This window comes from Tetrao urogallus, assembly GCF_951394365.1.
Source record: "Tetrao urogallus genome assembly, chromosome: 21".
NCBI lineage: Eukaryota > Metazoa > Chordata > Aves > Galliformes > Phasianidae > Tetrao > Tetrao urogallus.
This window is the reverse complement of record NC_136834.1, coordinates 3,171,837-3,198,886: the sequence shown is the minus strand read 5'-3', so window position 1 is coordinate 3,198,886 and position 27,050 is coordinate 3,171,837. Positions and strand designations below refer to the sequence as shown.

Below are 27,050 nucleotides of genomic sequence, written 5' to 3'. Positions count from 1 at the left end.
TGGTGGTTTCCTGGAGCCTTTTCAGGAGATCACCACAGGAGGGCAACATCTCCCTTTTCTGCTTTTAGTTCAGCCTTTCTAGTTCTTGTAGTGACAGTTCTCACCTCTTGGAAGACATTTACTCTTGTAATCGGTTTGTTAGAGAAGACAGATCTTTGGCATCATTCTGAAATGCCTGCTTTATGCATGGATCCTGTACCTGCAATATTCAGCTGCCATCCCATCTGTCAATGGGGAAAAGTATCCACTGTCTACAGAATGCTTTCTGGACCTTGCACTTGCAGTATTCTTCAGGGAACAGCAGGACACTTTCACTTCCTTTTGGAATAATTGTTGAATGTCTCTTAATCTACCTGCTGCAATTCTCATTAGCTAACCTCCTTAGTTATTAGTTTCAGACATTATCCTTCCTTGAGGGCAGATCAGGTGGACTTTGATCCTGGTCAGTGTGGTGTGACAGTTTGCTGCTTGGAGATCAGCTGGGTGGTGTTGGTTCTTGACCTGCGATGGAAGTTCTCTCTGGGGCAAAGCTTTGCTCCTTGCATCAGGAAAGGAAGGCAGAATGAGTTTCCTTTCTTAGAAGTGAACTCATTTTTCTTACTTATGTTTTTAAGGAGGTTGGAAGCTTTTGTTTGTTTTATTTTCTGTATTTCAGATTGTTATGCTGTTGTTTCGTGACTTGGGCGCTGGTAGGGCTAGCTGTGATCCTGGGCAAACATACCAGGATTTCACCCTGAGGTTCCTTACTCTTGGGTAGAGATGAAAGGGTTTCATGCCACCATTGCAGTAGGTTCATCTAAGGGAAAAAAAAACTTGTGACGCCAGCTCAGGAAGGTCATTTCAATTCAGATCACTCATCGCCAGGTCACCCCATGCCTTGGGACTTCTGTGGCCAAAAGTATATGTGGGACTGCCATCAGCTGAGCAGTTTTTTTATTAGCTTTATGGGTTTTTCATTCAATAAAATGCAATGCATACTGGGACCTCCTAAACGCATAGCTGGAAAGGGGAGATGGAGTCTGACACTTGCTAGGGCATATCCTTATTTATCAGTGTAGTATTCAGATTAAATACTGTGCTCATCCCCTCTCCTAAGGTCCTTGGATTTATTTCAGAACTGGAACCCAGAGCGTGTGTGTGTCCTGGGGACCCAGGAATTAGCAGAGAGGATTTTTTCTGTTTTGGTTTTGTCTTGTTGAGTGTGTGCGACTCTCAGTACAGTGGTGATATCCTTTGTTTTGCAATGGACGATGTGCACTTGCAGTGTGTGCGTACTAAGACTGCTAGTGCTGGCAGTGGGCTCGTCGAGCTGCAGCTAAGCTGATTTCAAGATGTATTGAGAATGAAGTAGGTTGATTTTAAGCACTAAGTTGTTACTGCCTCCATCCCCACTGTTTGCCATGGGAGTGGAACCAGTCTGAGGAGGACTTGCAATCTCAGTGGTGGTATTATGTGACGCACTGACAGATGAAAAGTTTTGTTTTTATCTTTTCTTTTTTAATCTAGAAGAAAACTAGTTTTCTAAGTCTTTGCTTTGGATAAACCAGAAGATGAACTGTGGGTAAATAAACATTGCATAGAAACACGATTAAAGGATTGTCCTTTGAAAACAGGAAGAGACAGTTGCTTATTTTATACCGAGCTGGAGATGTGACAGTTGTATTACATAAGTGTCTTACAACAGAAGATTCCAAGCAGCTTCTTATGGCTTGGTTTCTGTGTGGATAACAGGTCATCAGGAGAACAGAATTCTATTTTTAATCATCAGTATCTCTTAGAGCTGCATAATCTTGACAAAATCAATTCTCATGTAGAATTCAAGTGGGCATTACTGTTTCTGGGTCTGACCTAAATACAGATTTTCACCAATTACTGAGACATTGGTTTCCCTACTTAAAACTGGACGACTGAAATGAACTGAAATTTTCTTTAAAATGAAAGCAAAGCAAAAAAAAAAAAAAAAAAAAAAAAAAAAAAAAAAAAAAGAAAAGCAAATTTCTATTCACTTCAAAGCTCTTTTGATCTAACCCAACAATTTAAAGAATTCTGTTTAGAAACAGAACAAGGATGGAAAAACGTGCCAAGCTGCCTTCTGCTGACATTTAAAAACCCACTCTTGGTTACCTGCTGCGTGCTTGTGGAGTCCTGGAGTCAGACAGCTCTCAGGACCCAACCGCTGGGCACCAGGCGTCCTGCTGGGGGTCTGCCAGCCCACTGAGCAGAAACACTGCTGGTAAAACTGACAGGCGGTTCTTAAACAGAATTGGGAGTGAAACTGTGCCACAGTTTGGGTTTTTTTATGTTCCCGAGTAAATGGGAGGAGAAATGGCCCAATGAAAATCGTGTCATTTGTAATAAGAGCTTCCTGGGTGTTTTTAAACTAAACCTTCTATACTGTATTTTGGAAATGCACTTTAAGTACCTGTTGAAAGAAGATTCCTATATTCTGGGATGCAGAAGGGAAGGTAATATTATTTCCAAACCACTGAGAACTTTTTTTTCTTTTGCTAGTGTGTAATAGTTCTGATTACTGATCAGCAAGATATTTCAAAGCAAAGACTTTACCTTTTGCTGCTTGTTATCTAATTTACAGGGATTTAATTTTATGTAATGTATTGTATATTTATACATCTGTAATTAATTGCACATTAGATAAGAAAGAGGATTAGCTTTAGAATAACACCTGTTGGTACTCTCCAATAACTAATATACTGCCTATGCATTGCATCTTTCTGGTACTCTTACACAGCCTTAGTTTGTGTTAGTTTATACTGTGGTGGTGTTTTTGTTGAACATGCAGTTGTTCACCTGCTGCTCGAAGGAAGGATACTAATGCTGCTCCGGAACGGTTTGCTGAATGTACTTGAAAATGGATCTCTAACGTGTGCGCTGCATCTCTCCATTGTGGTCAATAACACCAATACGTGGTCTGAACTGTACTGTATGTAGCAGGAATGTATTAATTTTGTGCTTCTTTGTTTAAAAACATCAGGTGTTCAAGAACAGGATGGAGATTTTTTTGTTCAGAAGGCCATTTATGCGTTCTAAGTGTTTGAAATCAAAACTAGTCCAACTCAAACCAGATGGTTGTGTCCAATGTCAATTGGAACAGTTTTTAATTAACAGGAGCAGACACATGTCCAGAAAATGGAGGGTGTGGGGTCCTCACTCTCCAATTTGTACTGTTGCCAAGGCAATGGTCTGGTCCTGAGCAGTGCTGAGCTCCCTCTCGCTCACGTTGATATAGAATAGAAGCAGAGGGAGTCGTGGATGATCAGCGCTTCCCAGGATCAGCTCTTAATTTCCCACTCTGCTTGTTCATACTTCACGTGCAGTCCATTAATGTTCTTGACTTTGGACATCAGACATGCTGTTGCACTGAAATACATCTTTTCTTTTAATTGCGGTTCTCATTTCTGTTCAACCTCTCTGTACACAAGGTATACAAGGTATACGCTGTATAAGTGGCCTTCTTGAACAAATCTCTTTGCAAACTGATTTCATCCCAGCGAAGGAGTGCATCAGCAACACTGTACATTAATTTCAGATTTTCATTTTCATGTTTTATTTTGTAAATATCTGATGTTTGGAGCTTGAGTATACAAAATGTAAATATAGTTCATGTATTTGTACTAATTCTGATCCATTTGCTGTATAGCCTTAGGTGTGCAATGCAGATATTATCTAACTGTGTATGGTAACCTTGCACCACTGAATTGTTAGTGAACGAGGTGAAACAATAAAGGTACAACCAGTGCATTAGCAGGTATAACGTGTGCTCCTTTTAGTATGATTTAATTACTAGTATTTAATGCATTGTTTTCAGAGTCTGTCCTGAGCAAGCTTATGCTTCTGTGGAAAGAAATTTGCCTCAGCTGTTCTTGAGAAAGATAAAAGGCTCTCCTTATCTTTTGTTATTCTCTTCCTTCTGCTACGCTCTGCAGCATTTCTAAGCAGCATTTAGATCATCAAAATCAGCAGAAGACAATTTTGCTCAACAGCTGTAGTAGTGCAGCCGAAGCTGAACGTGCTTATCTGAGGGTGCTGGCCAAGGACAACAGGAGTGAGTGAACTCTAGCCACCGAACCCCAACAGCTGTGGGGAATGGAGGCACCCAGCAGCCTCGTTGTCCTTGTTGGGAAGTGACCCTTGTGCTTAACTGGGGCTGCTGCGGGGGGGGCTGCATCCCCTCCACTCCTGGCGTGCAGCTGCGGGCACCATTCCTCAGCTCTTTCACCTCCTTTCTCACTTTGGCGCTTGCGGCACCGATGGCAGCGGGGTGCAGTTTTCCAACCCTGGTGTTTTGGCAATTAATGCTGCTTAATTAAAGGAGAGAGGAAACGAGAGTTGCACAGCACCCAGCCGGCCGCGAGGCCCCGGGGTGGGTGTCGGCTGCCAACATCTGTGGGTTTGTACGCGGCCGGGTGCCTGAAGCGCAAATCTGCGGCCTGCCGCCCTCCTGCGGGTTTGGCTGCTGAGGAAATCTCTGCAGCGCCAGCAGCCCTCGGCCGCGCCACCCCTTTCCTGCCCCCGGTGGCTGCCGTGCCCGCGCAGGGTTTCGGGGGCCCTTCCGTCCGTCCGTCCGTCCCGGGGCTCAGGCCCGGCGCCGTGTCGCACACCCGTCCCTTTAAGGGGGCGAGGCGCTCGGCGCCGCGCTCCTCAGGCCTGAGCCGTCGCCCCATGGGCGGGAAGGCAGCGCTGGGCGGGATCAGCCAATGAGCGCGCTCCGTTCCGCCCCCCCCGTCCCGTGCGGCTGAGGGAGAGAGCGGCGCGCGCCGCGGCCGTCCGTCAGTGAGAGCCGTCCGTGAGAACCGGCAGCGCCGCCGCCATGGCCGAGTGAGAGCGGGCGTCGGGCTGCCCTCGGGCGGGGCCGGGAGGGGACTCTGCTCGGCCGCCTCGAGGGATGGCTGCGAAGCCGGGATGCGCTGCCCATCTCAGGGAGCGGCCCCGTCGAGCGGTGCCCGGGCGGCGTTCCGCCCTGCGTTTGAGGCGGCGCTCCCGGCCTCCCCCAGCCGCCAGGCCGCTCCGTGTGGAACGCGGCAGCTCCGGGATGGGGGCGGGCGGGAAGGGCGCAGCCGGGCGCTGGGAGCCGGGCGCTGGGTCGGAGCGCGCTGACGGCCCGCGGCCTGTGCCTGGGTTCGGGTCCCCGAGCAGAACCGGAATTGCCCATGGTGGGTCCGGGGCTGCCGGTTCCCGAGGGCGGAACGGTCCAGCAGGGCATGGTGCGCCCCGGGTCGCTGCTGGTGCCTGACGTTTGTGGTTCTCTCCCTTCCCAGAGCTGATATTGCGTTGATCGGACTGGCCGTGATGGGTCAGAACCTGATTCTGAACATGAACGATCACGGCTTTGTGGTAAGTGAAAGAAAACGTTGTGCAGGAGGGCTGGCTCAGTAGTTCCTAGGGCCGGAGCTCAGCGTTTTGTTTTTCTTCTTGTGATGCCCTGATGGGTGGTGTTTCCTCCTTTTAATCCTAACCCGGCTGCCCTTTGTTCTGTTCCCAGAGAAAAGCAGCCTGGCGTGCCTGTACTTGGTCAGCTACCTGGTGCCTTGGCTGTCTATAAGTGTGCTTTTTCTCTTAAGTTTGCTTTGGGCTTGGCCATTAACAAAAGGCTCCCAAGGCTCCTGCAATGACATGCTACAGGGCTCGTGTCTACTCAGCATCTTTGGGTGGAAGCAGGAGAACTCATTATGTTGAACCTTATTTATATAACCTTTAGCCTGAGCTCAAGTAATCTTTCAGTTCTCAACTGTAATAACTTGTATTCCTGCTCCTCCAGGTCTGTGCTTTTAACAGGACGGTTTCTAAAGTGGACGACTTTCTGGCCAATGAGGCCAAAGGGACCAAAGTGATCGGTGCTCACAGCCTGGAGGAGATGGTCTCCAAGCTAAAGAAGCCTCGTCGCATCATCTTGCTGGTGAAGGCTGGAAGTGCAGTGGATGATTTCATCAATAAATTAGTGAGGCAGATGTTCTTTCTAACTGTGCATTCTTTGTCTCTTGGGGAAGTTTCTTCTGGAAGATCTCATTTGTTTGTCAGTACTGAATCTTTGAGTCCAGTGAAAAAGACAAAACGCAGATTTATTTTTTTTGTAGGTGCCGTTGTTGGAGACTGGGGACATCATAATTGATGGGGGGAATTCTGAGTATAGAGATACCACGGTAAGCCTGTTTTCTGCCCAAAATGGGTGGATAAAATACAATTCCCGTGATATTTTCTCCTCTGATCATGAGAACAGTTGGCCAATATGATGCTGTCTTCTCTCAAGAAGGCCAAACTGAATCCTCATTGCAGAACTAGATTATACATTCTATTAAAATGTAGTTTTTGCAATAGTTAGGGACTGTTCTGTACGTATGCCTTATAGAAATTTCCCAGATCATTAAAGATTATTGACACCTTTTAAGAGGTTGAAGGCTCTTAGAAAACATCTTGTTACAGCCTTACAGAGTTTTCAGGGAGATGAGAACATCTGAGGATATTTATTTGCTGAATTGGTTGGGAACTGCCAGGGTTTTGAAATGCAGGTTCTGAAGTGGTGTGGACAGTATTGCAATAGTTATTGTGTCTCTGTCCTATGGGGCTGCTGGAAAATAAGACAGAATAGCTGCTTTGGCTGTCTTGGTAACAAAAACAGAACAGCAGTGATCTGGTTTTTCAATCTTTTTTTTTAAAGGCCTGTGTATGAGCAGACTTCTCAGTGTGTCTGGGATGACTGTGTTAACAGTGTTGCAAGTAATTTAGTATTTCTGCACATAAGAGAGGCATTGCTGTCAGCCCTTCTGCTTTTGCATTCTTATCTTGGATAAGCAACTTGGGCAATCAGAGTGAAAAACAGTTCTTAAATGAGGTTTAATACTTGGAGAGCTTGCAGCTTTGCTTATGAATCTCAGGCTGTGTTTCTCTCCCACTGGAAGGGAATTAATTGCCCATACAGTTATCCATGATTGTACCTTTGCTCCATAATGAAATCAGCAACTTGAGCTTATTCTGCCTCCCTCATATCTCAGCACACAGCATGTGTCACGTGGCACTTAATCCTGAGGTGTTTCCAGCCTCAGTACTGCACTTTTCTACCTGTTGATTATGAGGAATTTGTCCTCTCTGCATGACTCTTTTGCAAGGGTCTGCCTCAGGGCAGCACTGAGTTTCCTAACATTCACTTTTGAGTATGCAGGAGCATTGTCTGAAGTTGTTTGGCAGCATGTCTAAAGCAGAACTGAAATCCTGACTTCAGGTCCGGTTTACTAACTCATGTTTGTAAGACTCTGGTATTAAAAGATATGTAAATGACTTTTTGTTGTTGTTCCAGAGGCGCTGTAAGGAGCTGCTGCAAAAAGGCCTCTTATTTGTTGGCAGTGGTGTTAGTGGTGGAGAGGAGGGGGCCAGGTATGGTCCGTCACTCATGCCGGGAGGATCCAAAGAAGCCTGGTAAGCGTGAGCTGGAAGATTCCTCAGGCTGGTCTGCAACAATCATTTGGTTCATGTTGAGAGCTGAAGGAAGGAGGGGAGTGGGTGTGGACAGAACAAGATATGTTGCCTTCTTACTTCCTCAAGGTTCAGGATTTCTCAACACAGCTGGAGTCACCAGCCAGTGCCAGATTTTTTAAGGCAAGAAAAATGGAGTCAGGTTTTTCTTTCTGGAATTCACAGGCAAAAATAATATCCACAGAAATCTAGAGAGAGAAATACATGGGAGGGAGAAAGTACTTCTTTTTGAGTTTAAGCAAAATTCCTGTGTGTTTTCTATGAACCTCTGGATCACCCTGGATTTTTTTTTTGTAACTATTGCACAGAATATGACTTTGCTTCAGCTCTGCCGTTGATGCTCTTGGAGTACGAACTTATATCATAACCCACCTTAGTTTCCCCATCTGTAAAATTGAGCAAGTAACATTTGAACACCTTCAGGTCCATTAAGCTTGACTGAGCAATACTTTTAAATGTGTAACATGGCCTGTCCCCTTTTCTTGCAAGCAGTATCAAGTTCTGGGGAAAACATACTCTGTTTTGTGACAGTGCTGTGTGATGTGTTGTCGGCCTGCCTGCATGCCCTCATCCCATTCCTACAGAAGGATGGATTTTTCTCCTGTGGTGGTTGTATCCTCTTCTTACCTGCTGAGCCATGTTATTTCTATCCACAGGCCACATATCAAGACCATATTTCAAAGCATTGCTGCTAAAGTGGGATCTGGGGAACCTTGTTGTGACTGGGTAAATATTAATTTGATACTGCCCTTAGCCTGTGTAGGTAGCTCATGCATAACGTGCAGTTAAAGCTATCCACATCGCTACGTGGGTTTTCTGGCTGCCTGCCTGCAGTTCAGATTGACCAACTCTGAGATGTTACCCAACCCAATGGGAGAAAAATGTTTTATGGCTGGGTCGTGTGGTGGGGAAGCAAAGCAGATCTGTGATTACACTGACAGTGTTTTGTGTTAGCGCTGGGTTTGTGAAGCTTTATTGGAGAGAAGGAATCCATAGATAGGTATTAAATACTGAGAATGGTGACAGCAGCATTACTGATGGCTTGTTTTTTCTTTTTTGTATTTCTTGACAGGTAGGAGAGGAGGGTGCTGGGCACTTTGTGAAGATGGTGCACAATGGGATTGAATATGGAGACATGCAGTTGATCTGTGAGGCCTACCACCTAATGAGGGATGTTGTGGGCATGGGCCACGAGGAGATGTCGCAGGTGATTTGCAGTTTTTTAGTGTCTTCCCTTCCTGAGCCATGCTGGCTGGCTGCACTTGATAGAGGCAGCTGGGCTTAGTTAAAGCTGCTGTGTGTGTGTAAAGTTAATTTTTCTGACTTGTGCACCTTTGGCCAAGGCCAGATGCACAGAGTGCCTGAACTTCAAATAGCTGTGAGGTAGGGAGCAGCAAGCACTTACACCTGAGCGTTTACAGATGTTGTTTAAATTCTCCTGTTCTACAGCTGATTTCTCCTTAGGAAGCAACATCTTGCCTGGCAAAAGCTAGTAAAACCAGTAACTGAGCTAATAGCAAGCATACATATGCATCTATGTTTCTACATACATCAGTGAATCAGTAAATATGTGTTAGATAACATAGTAACTCGGTGTGTACTACGTATCTCTCTGCATGTACTTCTTCTCCTCTTTCAGGTATTTGAGGAATGGAATAAGACTGAACTGGACTCTTTCCTGATTGAAATCACAGCCAATATTCTCAAATTCAAAGATAAGGATGGCAAATACCTCCTTCCAAAGATCAGGGACAGTGCAGGACAAAAAGGCACTGGGAAGTGGACAGCAATTTCTGCCCTGGAATATGGAGTCCCTGTCACTCTCATAGGTAAATGGCTCTTTGGTCGAGCCTTGTCTTTCCTACCTGCACATGGCATATCACACTAAGGAATATTGATAATAATAATGATAACAATGGTAATAATGATAATAATAATAAAAAAAAGCAGTGGGGAAATCCAAAATTTTGTTGCTCAACCACTGCTTGGTAAGTTCTTGTTTTTCAGATGTCTTAAACGTTTCCTTCTCCTATTTTTATGATTCACTGCAAGTAGACAAAAACACAGGGACTGGGTTGTGCCTAATAAGGCTGCTCATCAAAACCCAAAGATGAGGGGAGTGTATTTTGTAATTCCTTAAGATTATATCACTAAAAGATATAAAAATGTATCTGCTCACATACAGCCCTGACTCTGTGGTATCTACACTTCTTTGCAGCCTGGCTCAGCATTGTGACACAGGAGTTGTAACACTTTTAGAATAATCTCTTAACCACAGGGCTGATGTAGGCTTTTCCTTGAGTAAATAAGATGATGACTCAGTAGTTTCTTTACTCTCAGGTTGGCTTTATTTTACTTGCTTTCTCCTCTTTTCTTCTGTTGCCTGAATGTTCAAGTCTTGTTTCCTTGGAAGATAAACTGTATTCAGTATACCGAAAAGAGTAACTGGAATGATAGCTCTGAGAGAAATGTGGCTGCATTGCAACAATGTATTTTTACAAAGCCAGCTTTGTAAATGGTTTCTGTGTTCTGCCACAGTTACAGACTATCAGTTGTAGGCTTGAAAGATAGAGGTTCTCCCTGCGGTGTTGCGATGTTCCTTGGTTAAGCGTTCTGCAGAGACCGAGGGTGGGGAAGACACTCCCTGGTTAGTGCTGCCCAGTGCCCGGCGCGCTGGTAGTAATCATCAGTGGATAAGGAAGTACACGCAACAGCCCTGCAGATGTGGCCATTAGGGCAGCTTCTGTGTGACGTTATTGCATAAGCATGACTTGCAGTCTTCTTGTGAAGGCAGAGTCATGCTACCTCTGCTTTTTCCAAACTCCTTTCCCTTCCTCCCTCCTTTTCCTCCTAAGCCGTAGAAGGAAGTTTTTGCAGAAATGGAGAGGAGCGTGTTCTGGTTTTGATGCAGTGTGTTAACCCTTCAGCAGGGGGGATCCAGAGTCCTGTACAAATGTGACTCCTCCTTCTTTTTAATTCACAACTGATTTTAAGGAGGAAGAAGAGTTCAATATGAAAGCTTTCTTTTTCTTTTTAATCACTCTTTAATTTACTTTTTAATTGTTTCCCCACTATCAGACTCTGGGAAGAAAATTATTTTTATTTTTATTCTCATTTAACCATGCAATTTTCAATTGAAAATAAGTACAACTTAAAACAGCATAATTAGAAATCGACTGAGTCAGGTCAAGAGGCTGGCATTCAGGTTTACTCCTTAGGAGCTGAAGAACGCCTTGGCTCTCTCCTTAGCCCTGGAGAATGATGTTCAGTAATCTGCTTAGAGGTGTTATAAAACCATCCAGTGGGCTTCTGAAAACGAATGTTGTGAGCCTGCTAGATTTATTGAGTTTATTTCCTCGTGTAAGTTAACTTCTTTGTTCAAATCTGCTGACTTGATCTTAGATGCGTTTTCTGTGGATTTTTTTTGATCATTTCAAAGCTGTGTCAGCCAGTATTTACCTGGTGGCTGTGCTGGCTGGCAGACTGGTCCCTCAGTAACAACTGAAATAGTCTGTGCACTACTTTCCACGTGGCTCTGTTTCACTATGAGCAGCAGCTCATCATCCAGTGGCAGTTGCTATGTGACAGGACGTTACTCAGACCTTAGTGGTGGTACTGATCTTGCTAATTCTCTGTTCTTTCCTACCCTACCCAAAGGTGAGGCTGTGTTTGCACGGTGCCTGTCGTCCCTCAAGGATGAGAGAGTGCAGGCCAGTAAGCTGCTGAATGGGCCTAAATTGACTCAGTTTAGTGGGAACAAGAAGGCATTTCTTGAGGACATACGCAAGGTGAGTCACTGTGTTTGCCAGAGCACTCTATTAAAGCTGCTGGTCAGAACAAGTTGTGGATGCTGTAAACTGTGATGAGGGGCCCAGGTCTACTTCTCATTCAACTTTGCGGGTTCAATTCTATTATTTCGTTTGTTTTAGGCCCTGTATGCTTCCAAGATTATCTCCTATGCTCAAGGCTTCATGCTGCTGAGACAAGCAGCCAAAGAATTTGGCTGGACACTGAATTATGGTGGCATTGCACTGATGTGGAGGGGAGGCTGCATCATCAGAAGGTAATTGAGATGAAGAGGTGGTGTAGTTGCTGAGGGGCGAAGAGGAGGCAATTTACTTCATGCAGTGCTAGACTGAGAAGCCTAGAAATAAGAAAATCCATGGAGTTAACTTGTTGGTAAGGTTCTGGGGGTCTGTTTCTCTAGTCAGCATTAGAGATTACAGATGACACCAGTTTTCTGATGGCTGAGCTACTACAGATTTTCGTAGGCTGAGTCAAGGCTTGGCATTTTTGATTCTAGGCCATTGTAGAAAGGTACACAGTTTGATTTCTGGTTTGTATGTATTCTCCCCAGTGTGTTCCTGGGAAAAATCAAAGATGCTTTTGATCGAAACCCTGAACTTCAGAATTTGCTGTTGGATGATTTCTTTAAGACAGCTGTAGAAAAATGCCAGGTGAGTTTCCAAAGAAGGAAAAACAAAAACCCAGCAATATGCAGTCTGAACTTCTGCACTTTGTTTCCATCACAACTTTATTTTATCAGAAAAAATGAAAAGGTGGGAAGAACTTCTTTGAATCCTATTTATGCAGCAGCCATAATCCCAAAGATTTCTAACCAGTCTTCAGGCTATTTGTGTGTTTTACCTGCACACATTTCTGAGCAGGAATTAATCATTTATGGCTCCGAGGTATCCTTTAATAGAACATAACAGTCTTAGAAGATGAGGATGAGAAATAAGCCATATAATTGAAGGTGGTTGAAACAACACAAGAAAATTATTGGGAATCAAATTAGAATTTTTCAACATGCCGAGGTTGGCGACCTGTCCTTCAAAATACCTACAAATGCCACTTGCCTCTTTTTCGTCAACAAGCTGAAAAGTGGAAGTGCTAAGTGAAGAAAAAGAGTTTTGCACCACTTTATAAATGATCATCCAGGTATATCAAGCAGCAAATCAAGATCTTGCGTAGTATTATAAGATTCATTATCAATGTCAAGATAATACAGGAGCAAATAAACATATCATCATTGTTGTACCATGGTTCTTCTCTTTAGTTCTAGAGAAGCTACCATTAAAACTAAAGATTTCCACTGTACCATTACAGAAGAACCCTAAGCAGGAATGTAGCAGTTCAGTAGAACCACAGTGTCAGGAAGAATTGTCCAGCCTGTATGAGCATTCTGATCACTGCCAGGTGCCTTGTGCCTGCTGTGCTTGGACTCCAGTGGTACAAAGTATCAAGCTTTGTTCTAGTTGTTTGCAGTAGCACCAAAATAACAGCGTGTCAAACCAACCATTCGTTAGGCTGTCCAAACAGTGCCCTGATTTGGGTGGGAGATGACAGGCAGAACTGAAAACAGATTATCTGGACCACAAAGAAGTCTTATCATTAATAACTCCTTTTATTGAAGCTGATTATTCCATGGAGGTTCCTAAATCAGGTGTACAGCTGAAATAATGGTTATCCACGTGTCTGTCTGAAGCAACATGCTGATTTCTTATGTTTGAGCGGTGGTTGTGTGCTTGATAGATGTCCTGAAAATGCCTCACTGTGTTCGTGTTCTTGGGATGCGTGGATGATCTGTGAAGGAACAGCATTCTTGTCTCAATTGTCATTGGACTGCATGCGAAGTATATGCCTGCACTTTTATTTGCTTGATTGCTGACTGGCTCACTTGCTGATATTTTGGATCAACCTTTTTGCGTTAAATCAGGAATATACCGCTGTGTTTGCTCAGACTTAGATGTCATATAATGTGAAATTGCACGCAGTGTTAAACTGGAATGCTGTACGTGCTCACGTGTATGTTTCTCTTTTTTTTCTTTTTTTTTTCTTTTTTTCCCCTTCCCCTCTGCCCCAGGACTCCTGGCGACATGTAATCAGTACTGGAGTCCAGTATGGTATTCCTATGCCCTGCTTCACTACAGCACTTTCTTTTTATGATGGATACAGACATGAGGTGCTGCCAGCTAACCTGATCCAGGTAGGTGCCTGAAATAGTGTGGTAAATCTTCTATCTACTGAAATATCAGCATGTTATTATTTTATTACTGATGTAAGGATCGTGATGGCAGTTATCTCATGGTCACTCCACCACTGTAAAAATATAGGCCTTGATTGCCTAATATACTTCAAAACCTGAAATTCAAGCTAGTAAGATGCTATGAGATATCAGTCCATAGAATACAAGAGGCAGTGGTATGACAGTGCCCAGTGTGTGTTAGTGTTCTATCTCTAAAGCAGGGAGTAGTGTTGCTTTTGGGTAAAAATGCTTTGTTTATAAAAAAAAAACAAAACAAAACACAACAAAAAGCATACGTATCTTTAGAGTTCTGGATGTATGTAAGTCTTTCAGGTTTGTACATGTCAGAAGGAATACAGTTGTCTTTCTGTGAAACTGCTGATTAATAGATTTTAATAAATGTTTTATTGTAGTCTTTCCTAATAGTGATGCAATAGTTTTGGATGTTGTACCAGAGTCACATATCATTTCTTGAATTCTTATGCTCGTGTCTCACTGTGTGCCATTTCCAGTACTTGTGTGGCTGTCATATTCATGTGTCTTCTTATGTTGTGTGTGTGTGTTCTTATTCTAGGCTCAGCGTGATTACTTTGGTGCACATACATATGAGTTGTTATCGAAGCCAGGTGTATTTATCCATACTAACTGGACAGGCCATGGAGGAAATGTGTCCTCTTCTGCCTACAATGTCTAATGGAAATATTCCCTCTAGAAGCTGAGATACTATAGATCTCAGATATTCCTCTGTGAACGCCCCTTTTTACTGTACTGTTAGAACTTGCATTTGCACACTTTTGTAATAACTTGTGGGTATAATTCACATATATAAGAAAGCTAAATAAACCTGCTTGTACGTATGGTGAGATGTTTTTTTTTCCTTTGCTGCTGGCTAAAATGTCTTTGAACAGAATTTTAATGTGCTAATTCTTAATGCATTTTAATGTGCTAATATTTTTATTGTATTGTAGTGCATAAACTCATAGAATCAAGATAGAGAAGGCTGCATTTCAATAATTGCTAAAGTGGAGAGTGGCAGACAGTCAGCACAGTGACACTGCATGAGATTCCAGGGAGGTAAAGAGTTTTTCTTGTTGGTTCACAGCAGGCAGCAGCTGGCTTCTTGACAATTCATTTCTGGGTATTGACCTGCACGGGGTCCTGCACACTGCAAGCTGCTTCTTGTGAAAGGATGAAGGGTGGGATGGGGCATGGGGAACCTTGGTACAGATTGGAGGTGCCAAGACAGGTCTGGCTGTCAGTTCTCTGTGCAGCTGCAGTTCCCCGCTGATTCTTCCTAGCCATGTGTTGTGCCTCCTCCTGCCCCAGGCCAAGTAAAATAACCTGCAGCAGCATGCAGGATTGGCTCCGTTTTTCCTCTAATCCCATCATTTTAAGGACCATTGAAAATTCACCTTTATTTTGCAGAACCTGTCGTGTAATATGTTTTGAGCTGTGAACTGATGCCTGGATTAATTTTGTGCTCCCTTTAGCAGGAGAGCTGCTCAGCGGCTGAGTGCCAGTGTGATTTAACAAGGGACTGCTTATGATTTAAAGCGACTTTTTGCAGATTACACTGTAAGATCTAGGGGTTTCCGTAACACCAATGTGTTACTGCAGGCACTGGCACCTGAAGTGCTGTGGAAGTGTAAGCAGTTGCTGTTCACGTGCTTTGTGTTACAATTCTCTGTGGCGAGCAGTAGGAACGGCTCTGCCCGGCGTTACAGCGGAACTCCGCGTGCGCAGAGGCGTTTCGGGGCGGAACGGGGTGCTTCCACGCGTCCATCCCGGTACGCCTTACAAACCCACCCGGCTCCAGCCGCGCCTGCAGGGCTGAGGGAGCGGCCGGCGGGGGGGCGGGGTCCAACATGGCGGCGGCGCGGCGGCGCGTTAGCGCTGGGCGGGAAACTTCAGGCGGGCGGGCGATGGAGGCGGCGGGCGGCGAGCAGCGGGAGCTGCTCATCCAGGTGCGGCGGGGCCGCCTCTTGTCCTGGTCCCCCCGCCCGTGCCCGGCGGGGCCCGGCTGGTGGAGCAGGGGCGGGGGGCCCCGTGTGGGTGAGGCGCGGTGCGCGCAGGGCGGGCTGCGGGCTGCGGGCTGCGGGCTGAGCTGTGCGGGGCCGTCTTGTAGAGGCTGCGGGCCGCGGTGCACTACACGACGGGCTGCCTGTGCCAGGGCGTCGCTGAGGACAAGGGCGTTCTGTTCAGCAAGCAAACCGTCGCGGCCATATCCGAGATCACCTTCAGGCAGTGCGGTACGTCCGCGTGTTACTCTGCGGGCCAACGGCGGCTGCTGGGGATGGGCTGCGCTAGGAGAAAGAGCCTCGGGCTGTCAGTGATGCAGAGCTTCTTGTGTCGTGACTTTACAGCTACAAGAAATAGTCATTCTGTTTTTCTTACCTCAAAAAAGCACTTAAATGTATGCGAAGTGGCCCATCTGCCTGTGCAGCAGTGTTGTGTGAGAACAAGCTGTGGTCACTTCTTGTTATTTTGTTTGACAAATTGCCATTGCACCTTTGTATTACAGCAGTATGTACTTCTTCCAAATCAGACACAGCGTTCTAAAATACAACATGTCTCTCTTTTTTCTCCAGAAAACTTTGCAAGAGACGTCGAGATGTTTGCCAGGTATGTTGCAGGACATTGTGAAGGCATTTTTGCGTTAGCCCGAATTATAGAATGTCCCATGCTGGAAGGGACCTTAAGGATCATCAAGTCCAGCTCCTGTCTTCATCAGACCAACCAAACATCAGGCAATACATCTGATTTTAATTGCATAATCTTTAAAATGTATTTTGCAGTTCTTTTTTTAAGGTTTTAAAAAGCTCTCTTGGCTGATTAAATAGTTACTATGTAATTAAGAAATAGACATGCTGTTATAGGTTCTTCCTCATCTTGGAAGTCCATGTGTGCAGTTTGAATGATTGTTTAGATTAGCGACTGCATATAATTGCCAGCTGTGTTGATGTGTAGCGATGCTGGGTGGTTTGGGAGTGACAGATGCTTGCTAGCATACCTGTGGTTCGTCTGGTTGCTTCAAGGAGGTAAGGGAATGTTTAAGGAGTCTGTGACTGAATGAAAACCAACTCAGTAACACACTGGGAAGTCAGAGTGAGCAGCAGTGCCTGATGTTCTGGTTACTGAACGCTACTGTTTCTGTGTAGTGTATTTAGATGTATGCATACATGACTACAACACAAAATTTTTTTTACAAACGATGGGTATCGTTGGTTTACTGGGTCCCTATTAGGCCCCATTAGTTAAACGTTCTCCGTGACTTTTTACATGTGGAGTTAGCAAACACATCAAGAAGTGTTTTTAAATTACATGCAGGCATGCAAAGCGAAGCACAATCACTTCAGAAGACGTGAAGCTTTTGGCTAGAAGGAGCAATTCTTTGGTGAGATTCACTGTATTTTCTGCCTTACAACTTTCTCATACCTGTTGGTTAATTCCTAAGAGCATCTGAGTGATGCTCTTTAAATGTTGAAGTAACTGTTGTTTAAGCAGTTTAATTGGCTTATAGATGGTGGATGGGCACGATCCCATGATTTGTTTTAATTTTCATCACATTTTTCTTCATGATGCTATGCCTCACTGTGGGCATCTGATTGCAATTTAAGCAACAATGCTCTGGTTGCAGTAGAGCTTCTGAGGTTCCAAATGTACGAATACAATAAACGAGCACTGCTTTTTTTTTTCCTGACATTGTACTCCTTTATTTTAGCATAAGGTCAGACACAGTTTGCACCCGTGTCAAGGTGCTGGGTCTCCTAGTCAGATTAGCATAGGGATGATTCACTTCATTTCTCTTCTGTGCTGGCCTATAGGAGAAGGCTTATCTTTGCTTTTTAAGGACTTTACAGTATAAATCGGTGCTGCTTTTAAAAATAGAACTGCAAATGAAGTTTTGAAAGCTAAACTGACTGCTGATTTTCATTTTATGCATTTTTTTCCCTTCTATATGATTTAAACTATGCAACAAGAACACAGTGTGAAAGGACATAGTAAAGGCTGGAGCTGAATTTTTTGTTCTTAATAATTGTGCACTATTTATGTCTAATGTTCCTCATTAGACCACTGATTAGTTTATTTTTCTCAGCTTAAGTACATCACACAGAAAAGTGAAGAGCTTGCATCAAGTAACATGGAACAAAAGGAGAAGAAGAAGAAGTCCAGTGCAGCTAAGGGAAGGAGAACTGAGGAAAATGAAACACCGGTGACTGAAAGTGAAGATTCCAACATGGCATGATTTACCTTTCAGTAACTTCTCTGGTCTTCCCTTACTATCCTAGAAGACCAAGGTTAGCCTGCCAGTGATTGCTCTTGCAGGTTAGCAAGCTTAAGGAGTCTCTGTAATTTTTTTAGGTAAACATGCTTAACTACATTTTCTTGTTCCAAAAATGAAAGGACTGTCAGATTCCAACAAAGTTTACAGCCAAAATGCCTTAATTGTTCACTAAACAAAATCTTACTGTTATTAAGAAGAAACTCCTTTATTGATAGAATTTAAAGCAAGGCATAGCCACTGAGCATATTCCCACCTCAGTATGAGCAATTCCCTGCAAAGGACAATTTAATTTCTCCGATAATTTTTTGACCTCTTCCTCACTTCCATTTCTGACAGATTTGTTTAGATATTATAAACATTTTCATAGCCGTATCTCTTGTTGCCTTGGCAATTAAAGCATGTTCTGTGTCATTTCTCTCCTGTGATTTTGTTGATCACCTTCTGGAAGTTGTGGGGCACCTTCCAAACGTTGTGGAATACGGTGGTGGTCAGAAATCACTACTGCCCTCCGCCGGTCTGATGCAGGCTTACCAAATGCTGACTAAAAATGAATTCCTCCTACCTTCAGATCAATATTTCACAGTGGCACTTTTAAATATTCTCCTGTTTCCCAGTCCAGAACTGCTCCACCTCCAGGGATAAGATGATCTTTTAAATAAATTATTCTACTGACTAATGCAGAGTAATCTAGATAGATGATGATAAACTGTAGAGATTCTGTATTCAACAGGAAGTTTTTCCTCTTGAAATGCTGGTGTTTCTTGACTTTTCATATATATTTTTTTAAATAATGCCCCTATACATTACTTTCTTTCTTGAAGTTTGTGTGTCATCATACATTTCTTTCTTGAGGCTTTGTGTATTGTCGTATATACTGGTCACCATATAGGAGATGGAAGAGTTTGTGATGTTTTAAGGAAGAAATCATTAATGCAGTGTTGAAGACCATTAATTGAGGCAAATGTATTTCTGAGAAAGGAATCTGTTACAAGGTAGGTTTGTCTACTTGGATCTGTAAATAGTGAAGACTAAGTTGGGGCTTTGATATGCTAAATGTTTTGCCATTAACAGAGCAAAGCAGCAGCCACCCCAGCTTTTGCCTTCTGGCAACGTCCTGTGCTGCATCCCTGCCTCCTGAACACCTCTAAAACGTTCATGCTTATGAATCATGCGCAGCACAGTTCCTGTGTTTAAATGTTAAAACTTCTTAAAGGAAGAACATCAAGGAAATGCTAATTTTTGCATAGTTAGGGAACTTGCAGCTTAAATGAGCTGAAGTGAATCAAACACTTTTCATCTATAAAACATACATCTAATTTAGTGTTAAATTAAATTACAGAGCATGGTTTGTTTCTCCTGATTTGCATATGCTAGATAAGCAGAGAGTGACCAAGTATCATTTTCTGCTTTGATCTACACTTCTGTCTTTAATGCAGTTGGTTCTTCAGCTGTCTGTTGTCCTCGGCTACAATTTGTCACTTTGACCAAATGCTTGTGCACGTAACACTGCTGGAACATGGAAGGTGCTGGCTGAAAGCCTGAGGTTGTGCACTGAAACGTTTTGTGATTGTTTGATGTAGAAACATTAAATCTGGCAGCAGGTCTTTGTTTTCACTGACAGGGAATTCTAGCTCTGAACTGATGTTCAGAATATAATGATCAGAAGCTACCCTAAAAAAAAAAAAAAAAGCCAATTTATAAGGATAATTGAACTGCTACATTTAAAAATGCCATTGAGGTAGTTTAGTTTTCAGCTTTGATTGATTGCACTGTTGAAATAGATCCAAGCAGCAGTACATAAGCTTGACCATTAAAAAATGATTTTTCATAGAAATTAGGGGATGAGATACAGCACTGAAGTCCGTTAGCCTATTAGCTAATTGCTTCTCATTTTTCACTGAGACATTTGAAGAATGCTGACTGTAACAGAGCTTTAAGGAGAGTTAAGTACTAAGTATGAGCTCTTTGCAGATGATTCAAATTACTCCTGAAAGTTCAGCTTTCAGCTTAACTGCAGCTCCCATCAGCTTATAAAAGTCTGATTATTTTGTTACTGTAACAGAGTGATTAAGGAAAAAAGTATCTGTTTAAATCATACTATGGTAGGCCCAGTTAATAATTTAATTCTGAAGTTTAAGAACTGCAATATTGAATAACTTGCAGGCATCTAAGTTCTAACCTTGGTAACAGAAAAAAGGAGAAAGCAGTGAAAGCCCTCTATTTGTTTTCTTCTTAAAGTCAGATTTGAAGGACCATCACTGCCTTCTACAAGAAGTATCAGCGTGGTCTCTGTGACTTCCAGCTCAGAATTTGCCTGAAGTAGGTGAGTTCAGTACTCCTAATACATGCAGGATGTCAGTAATTATGCTGTTATTTTAGGTGTATGTGAAAAAGCTCCGGGTAAAATCCTCCTTTCCTCTTGTACAGCACGAGCAGCAGGATTTCCATTGCTAAGCTGAGCTAGGAAAAAAAAAACAAAGTATTGCAGCCTTGAGCAAGATTGATAAACTAGTTGATAACAGGAAGAATGCGAGACATGAGCTCACAGAAAAGCCTGCTGACAGCTGGTATGCCTAGTGCACTCAGTGTCATGAGCTTTGAGCGTAATAGAGCATGCTTCAGAAATTGTTTATGGACAGCTGTATATGCTCTTTCATAAAGGCTTGAGCATAAAAAGACTGTAATAAGTAGCTATTAAAAATAGCAGGAAACTCTTTTACCTGCCATGGCCTGCAATGTTACAAGCCAGAAATATATACTGTACGAAGCAATTATGTGCCTTGGCAAAACAGGCTTCAAGAAAGTGACTGCAAGCTTCCCTCCAATTCCAGTCAAGTCTCAGTGGGTTCTTGCCCAGAGGCACTGAACTGGCAAGGATGCATATTAATTACACAGGCAGTCTAACTTTGTATGTGCCACAATCCAACTCAAACCTACATACAGCAGGTTCATCTGAATGCCTGCTGTAGCAGTACTTAGCAGAAGGCAGCCTGCACCATTTGAAGTTATGTTCAGTCAGTGGGTTTTGTGTGGTAATAGAAAACATCGATAGCTACAGAAACATTAGGTTCTGTCTTACCTTTCAGATTATTTCATGTCCATCTCCCAAGATGGAGAGTTCTGGTGTGATGTTCACAGCAGAGTGAATGCAGCTGTACTTCCACAACATTTTTGAGTGAGTAAAATAGGGAACACTTCTGTATTTAAGTTCTTCTACAGTCCGTAACATAATACTATACTTACTGGCACATTCTTTAATCATAGCAGCCACATCAAAACTAATCCAACATTTTAGTACAAAAAAGTTTTAAAGACATGAGAATTCATTCAATTTAAAAACAAGCAGGTTAATGCAGAGCTGTCATGATGATATACCAGTGGTTAGAATACAGACCAGCCAATACAAGTCTTCTGCCCCACAGCCATTCAAAACAAGCATTTCCATTTTAGCTGTTCTACAAATTAGTGCTTGCACTACACTGAAAGATGCAGGAGTTTTTTACATGAAAAATAAACAAACAAAAAAATGCCCATAACCACAACAAAAACACAGAAGAGGTTTTGATTTTACTTTAACAGGTAAGATTAGCATGAGAATTCCAAGTGCCTAGATGCCAGGCTAGAGATTAAAGGAAGAAGCTGGAAAAACTGCCAATGCTAGTATCACAATAAATCCCTCAAAAAAAACCAAAAAACCCAACCCCCCCAAAAGCCCAAACGTTCTGTGTTCAGTGAGCAATGATCAAAATGCCTGCTTTCTGTTCATTAACGATGTAAATAATTTTCATCCTTTCTGCTGAAAATTGTGGGAAGGTGAGCAGACTGCCTGAGGCTTCAGAGCTAGATCAGCATTATCAGATGGAATTTTCTGGCTCCCACCCCAACGAGCTATTCAAAGCTCAACTCTTGCACGCTGTGTTTAGCAATACCATTGTTTTACTACTCTGCAAAAAATCCAAATCCCTTTGGTTACACATGATTTGAATCATCACAAGTATTTATGCCTCAGGACAACATCCAAATTTGAGTTTTCTGCAGCCAGACCACAGTATGACCAGCAAACTATGGCTCCCAGGACATAACCTTATTTCTGTTGGTTCTAATTAAAAAAAAAAAAAAAAAAAAAAAAAAAAAATTAAAAAATGCAACCGACAACTACTTGCATTTCCCTCACATATGAGGCAGAACTACGGTCTTATTTTCTGCGTTTTGAACTAAGCCCATCTCCACAAGGTAGTGCTTTCTTGCCCCTTGATGCGCTCCTCAGGGAGTGCAAAGTCTGCACTTGCTGTAGACGCTTGCAGAGCTCCTGATCACAGGCTTGTTGTACAGCTTCAGCTTTCTGCTTGTCCCAGCCTAAAGCTGCAGCCAGGGCTTGTGTGTCTTCTTTCACCACCAGCTGTAAGAGACAAACTTGTAACAGTGCTGCCCACTGATGCTCTAACACCACAACCCCCTGCCCACACACACACTAAGAACAGCAGTAATGAGACACCTGTTAATGCCAATGTAGTGTTGAAGATGTTTCCAGCTTACATCTTGTATCTCTTAGGCTAATGTATTTTTCTTTATATCCTACCAGTACTTAGAGCTCTATGAAGTACTTGAAGCTCTATGTTCAAACTAGCAGAAAGCAGTTACTTTGTTTCTGCAGCAGAGAAAAGAGAGATTAACAATTTAATATCATCAGAACATTTTCTCATGGCTAGTTTACACAGACTTTCCTTTTTGTGCCCCAGAGGCTTCCCCTCTCAACCCTTCCTCCCAAGAGGAGAGATTTGCCATGGTTGTTGACATGACTGTATGATCCTCACCCACCTCTAGAGTCTGACTGTCCAAGCAGAGCTCTGGGGCAGGTTTCTCTTTTAAAACAGCAAAGATCTGGTCACTGAGGGCTGTTCTGGCTGAAATCCCTGCACCGCTGGTACCTGTGTCAACCACATCCATCTCCTTTCCTGGTGCACTCTCAGACTCTGAAAAACAGAAGAACTATGACAGCCACATGCACAGGACAGGAAGCATAGTCCAGACTGCACTGTTGTTTTTGAGATTAGATATGCAGCCTCTAATTTAGGAAATCCATAGTATTAAGGATGACTACACTGCGTAAGCTTTTCCCCCATATTCTACTTTCAGACACTGTAAGCAATGTGACAGCAGTGAAAGGACTCCTGGTCTCTGCCATTCAGAGAACTCTTCCACTACACCAGCTATTCAATGATGTTCATAGCAAGCGACTCGCCCCAGTCCTTCCCCCACTTATTTGTCCCACTCAACTCTTCCAGGCTTTTCTGAGAAGCTCCTTTTTCAGCATCCTAATGTTCCCTACCTGCTACTTTGCTTAAGATGTTGTCTTCATTTTTCAAGGCCTCTAAGTAGAGTTCCAGGAGCTGCTTTGACTGACGTTCCTCTTCTCGTCTGTCCAGCACCTGCTGCAGGGTGTCCTGCAATACCTGGGTTTTGGCTTGACTTTGGGCAAGTTCCTCTGCCAGATCTGAACGTGGTACATCAATAAGCACCTTAAAACAACAGGAGTGCTCCTGTTATATGGACTGAGTGATTGAGTAATTCCGTCACACTGATTACAGCACAAACAACAAGCCTGAATGACAGAGCCTCCACCTTTGTGAAACCTTGTATATTTCACAAGGTTTTCACAGCAACCAGCCTGGTTATGAAAAGCTGCAGTGGCATTCCAGCAGCCCAGAGATATTCAGGAAGGTGCAGAATGTTGCATTTTTAACATGATGATTTTTTGCCTGACAATTCCAGGCAAAGTACCAATTCTTAAGTGAGTGTAGAAGCACACAGAAGAAAGCCAGCAGGCTGGCACTTAAGAATCTGCACGCTGCAAGAAGGGGCAGAATCACAAAGATATGCTGTGAGGGACAATCAGTGGTTTAGAGCATCTTCCTTGAGCACTTGTGCTGTCAATGCAAAAAGGATTCCCCCTCAAAGAGAAATTTCACTTTAGCACCACAGCCAAAGAAACAACAGCTGAATTAAGCTTTGAGATCCGATTTGCTTATTCTGTTTTGTGCCATTCTTTGCAATGTATGGACAGGCTTGGCCCCTGCTTGGTCTTCCCCTCTGTACCTGCAGGTCTTCTTCAGACATCAGGATGATGTTGGACAGGTCACCCTTCAGCTGCCGGGCCAGCTGCCTCCACCTCTCTGCACCGCTGTCCACTTCGTCCGCAGGCTCTGAGAGCCAGGTCGATCTGCATTCTGCCATTAACATCATCAGCCAAAAGATGAAAGCACAAAGCTATCGAGATCGGAACGAGAGCCATTACTTCCCATTTACAGCTATTTAACGCTGCTTTTTTTTTACGCAGTGTCAAAACTGGACGGTGACATCTGTCACAGAGCAGCTCCTTGCTAAAACGAGGCTCTTTGGCTTGGCTTCCCCGCTCAGATGGTCGGGGGCGTAAAATCTGGGGCAGTTTGCCTCCTTTCTGGGGCCCTTTCTCGCTCTCACAGCCCCACGCAGCCCCGCTCGTACCCGGCAGCTCCGCTCGCCGCCCCCATTTCTCCCTCCCGGGAAGAGCCGCCCCGCGCCGCCGCTACCTGCGCTCTTCCCGGACCACCTCTCGCCCTTGGCCAGCGCCACGAACTTGGTGTTGGATGGCAGGCACAGGAAGTAGTCCTCGTCGTCCACGATGGTGCCATCCTCCGCCAGCACCAAGGTGATGGGCCGCCCGTCCTCGCCGATATCCAGAGCGCGGCCAGCTGCGCGCAGAGAAACGTTCAGTGCCGTTAGCGCCGGCCCCGGGCTCTTTCAGCGGGCCGCGCCCGGGAATCGCCGCCGCTCACCCTTGTCGCGCAGCTCCCGCAGGCAGGAGGCTGCCAGCCCGTGCTGCTCGCGCCCGTCGCCCCGCCGCACCACGCACGGCTTCATTCGCGCCGCCATGGCTGCGGAGGGGCGGCGCTCGGCGCTTATTTCCGCGGCCGCCTTAAAGGGACAGGCGGCCTGGGCCGCAGCGACGGGCGTCGGTGGCGCATCGGTAGCGCGGCGCTCAGCTTGTGCTGCCTGCGGCGCTCCCGGCGGCGGGGCGGGCGAACCATCGTCTGGGCGGGCATGGATTAGCTGGGCCTGGGAAGATGGCCTCCTCGGAGCAAGCGGAGCAGCCAAGCCAGGTACGCGGGGCCGGCGCTCTGCCCGCTCTGCTCGGGCAGCGGGGCGGGTGGGGCCGGGGCGCCGCCACCTCCGCGGGGGAGCGGTCGAGAGGAGGGCTGCAGGCTGCTGGCCTCGCCTCGCCCCGCCGCCTCCTCGTGAACCGGGGCTCGCGCCGGCCCTCTGCGCTCCCGCCCCCCGCGCGCGGCCTCGGCGCTAACCGCCTCCCGCGCGCCGCTCCCCCTCACGGCCGCCACCGGCGGTCGCTCCCGGGCCGCTGAGGCGCGGAGCTCTGCGGGAAGCGCGGCCTCGAGGGGCGGAGGAGGAGAGGAGGTTCCAGCCTGGGAGCGGCTGCCCGGGCCTCGGGGAGCTCTGGGTGTGTGGGGGTAAAGCAGTCGGATGGGGGGAAAAGAAGTCGGAACGAACCAACGCAGCGCTCGAGCGGAGAGAGGCGAGGCAGTGCGCGAGTCAGGTGGGTTTGCACGTCAGGTGGACGAAGTGATTGTGCCTTGTAGCAGCTGGGGAGAAAAATCCTTGAAGCAGTGGCACCAAAGGGCACAGCAATGACGGGAGCGATGCAAACCCTGCCCATAAGTGAGTGAGGGGCGTTGGGAGAGGCACCGGCGTGTTGCCGTTACTGGGTGCTCAGGGCAGGTACTGGAATCACTGGGGTTTCGTAAATTGGGCCCTGAAGCGAATGGGGGAGGCAGAGGGGAAGATGGCAGCACGGTGGAGTTGCACTTGTTGTGGGTTTCCAGCCAGCTGCGTTTGGGCTGGAGGGGGACCTTGAAAGGCTGTGCCATGGGACTGAGGGTGCAGTGTAACCCTGTGTCACCACACCGCCAACCAAGCCCAGATGCAGGGACCTGGCAGCCTTCTGATAGAGCACTGTGCAGTACCACAGGAAGGCTGTAAAACCTTGAGGCGGTCGCAGAAAAGCCTTTTCTTGGAGGTGAAGGCTGTGGGAGGAATAGGGAGGAAAACAGCAGATCTGCTTTGCTTTTCTGCGCAGTCATTCACATCTGTTCTCATTTGACTGAATCACCACTCACCTTTCCATTGGTACTTTTATTTTGGACTGAAGAAGCTACGTTTGTAGGGAGCATTGCTGAGCTAAATGGAGGTGGAGATAAATTCCGTAAAGCTTGTGCTCTGAGCCCTGGGCTGTGAAAGGCTCCGTTATCAGGCTACTGGTCGGCTTGCTGAACAGTTCTGCACTGGCCATGTGCTTTCATCAGTAGCAGCTTGAGGTGCAGGCACAGCAATCTGTTCCTCGTGCTCTGGGTGAGCGCCGTCAACAGGAGGAAACCTGAAACATCCGCAGACTGATCTGTAAGCCACTGGGCAGTCTCTGAGGCAGCTGTCTGCAGGTTTCCGATAAAGAAGTCTGCTTAATTGGTAAATATGATTGCCTGAGAAACATTTGGGTTCCCATGATATCACGTACTCTCACTGCACCCTTTAAATCTCTGTTTTATACTTCTTTAGTATTGCTTTGCCTCAAAAGGAGGCTCGATGTTTGCATTTGGATGCAGGCTGTTGGAAAGTAACTTTTTGCCACAGAGAATCCACTGTGTCTAGCTCCTGTGAAGAGAGAGTGGGTTCCAAGCCACTACAGGAGAAAATGGGCACTTTACAGCTCCCCTGCTGGGTTCTGTAACGTATACAAAAGCAACAGCACATCATTTGTGCCCTGTGTGCCTTATGGCCTGTCACGGCCTCCTTATGGCAGATCCAGTTTGTGGGGCTCCTTTGGTGTTGTGCCTGGTTTGGGTACAGGAAGTACTGATGGGTTCAGCTGCAGGACAGCCATGCTCTGTGCACCAGGAGCAGCCCTGTTTGTACTGAAATTCCTCCTTCCCCATGTTGCGTGTTAGTATGGGATGGAAAGGTTGTTCTGTCCAAGGCTGTCAGGCCCCGCTCTCCTCCCCCATCACCCTGACATTGATTGCATATCTTCATCCAGAACTGCAGCTGGGGAGTGTTCAGTGCCCTCAAATCTGATTAGATTGGGTGGGATTGGCGAGAAACCAGCAGGTTTGGCCAGGAGCAAAGGGTGTAATCTGCAATTAAAGGATATGTAGCTACAGTAGATGATTTCTTAAGGGGACAATTTTGCAATAAAGCTTTTTATCT

General features: G+C 45.2%; 4 protein-coding genes across 5 annotated transcripts in view; 3 read left to right on the top strand and 1 right to left on the bottom strand.

The window, feature by feature from the left end:
- Positions 1–5,283: 5,283 nt before the first annotated feature.
- Positions 5,284–14,264, top strand: PGD (phosphogluconate dehydrogenase; the record flags this gene model as incomplete). Of its 2 annotated transcripts, XM_079545543.1 has the most annotated exons (12): positions 5,308–5,352; positions 5,777–5,956; positions 6,093–6,158; positions 7,310–7,428; positions 8,142–8,211; positions 8,558–8,692; positions 9,125–9,314; positions 11,143–11,273; positions 11,415–11,548; positions 11,843–11,942; positions 13,352–13,474; positions 14,088–14,264. In XM_079545543.1, the coding sequence occupies 12 exons, from the start codon at positions 5,308–5,310 to the stop codon at positions 14,205–14,207; spliced, it is 1,413 nt and encodes a 470-aa protein (XP_079401669.1). In that variant the 3' UTR covers positions 14,208–14,264. The 2 variants fall into 2 exon arrangements, with proteins under 2 accessions (XP_079401670.1, XP_079401669.1); XM_079545544.1 differs by lacking the exon at positions 6,093–6,158 and having other exon boundaries at positions 5,284–5,352.
- Positions 14,265–15,435: 1,171 nt separating this feature from the next.
- On the top strand, positions 15,436–17,759 carry CENPS (centromere protein S; the record flags this gene model as incomplete). Its single annotated transcript, XM_079545594.1, has 5 exons — positions 15,436–15,477; positions 15,639–15,762; positions 16,102–16,135; positions 16,841–16,907; positions 17,610–17,759. 5 exons carry the CDS (start codon positions 15,436–15,438, stop codon positions 17,757–17,759), a joined length of 417 nt encoding a protein of 138 aa, XP_079401720.1.
- A 4,234-nt stretch (positions 17,760–21,993) lies between these two features.
- Positions 21,994–24,710, bottom strand: DFFA (DNA fragmentation factor subunit alpha; the record flags this gene model as incomplete). Its single annotated transcript, XM_079545615.1, has 6 exons — positions 21,994–22,197; positions 22,617–22,771; positions 23,128–23,317; positions 23,895–24,025; positions 24,368–24,529; positions 24,614–24,710. The coding sequence occupies 6 exons, from the start codon at positions 24,708–24,710 to the stop codon at positions 21,994–21,996; spliced, it is 939 nt and encodes a 312-aa protein (XP_079401741.1).
- A 179-nt stretch (positions 24,711–24,889) lies between these two features.
- Positions 24,890–27,050, top strand: part of PEX14 (peroxisomal biogenesis factor 14) — a gene marked incomplete at its 3' end in the record, with an annotated part of 71,584 nt that continues 69,423 nt past the window's right edge. The window contains exon 1 of the mRNA XM_079545614.1: positions 24,890–24,937. Within this exon, the coding sequence (XP_079401740.1) occupies positions 24,902–24,937 (36 nt within the window). The 5' untranslated portion in view covers positions 24,890–24,901. The remainder of the gene's footprint in view (positions 24,938–27,050) is intronic.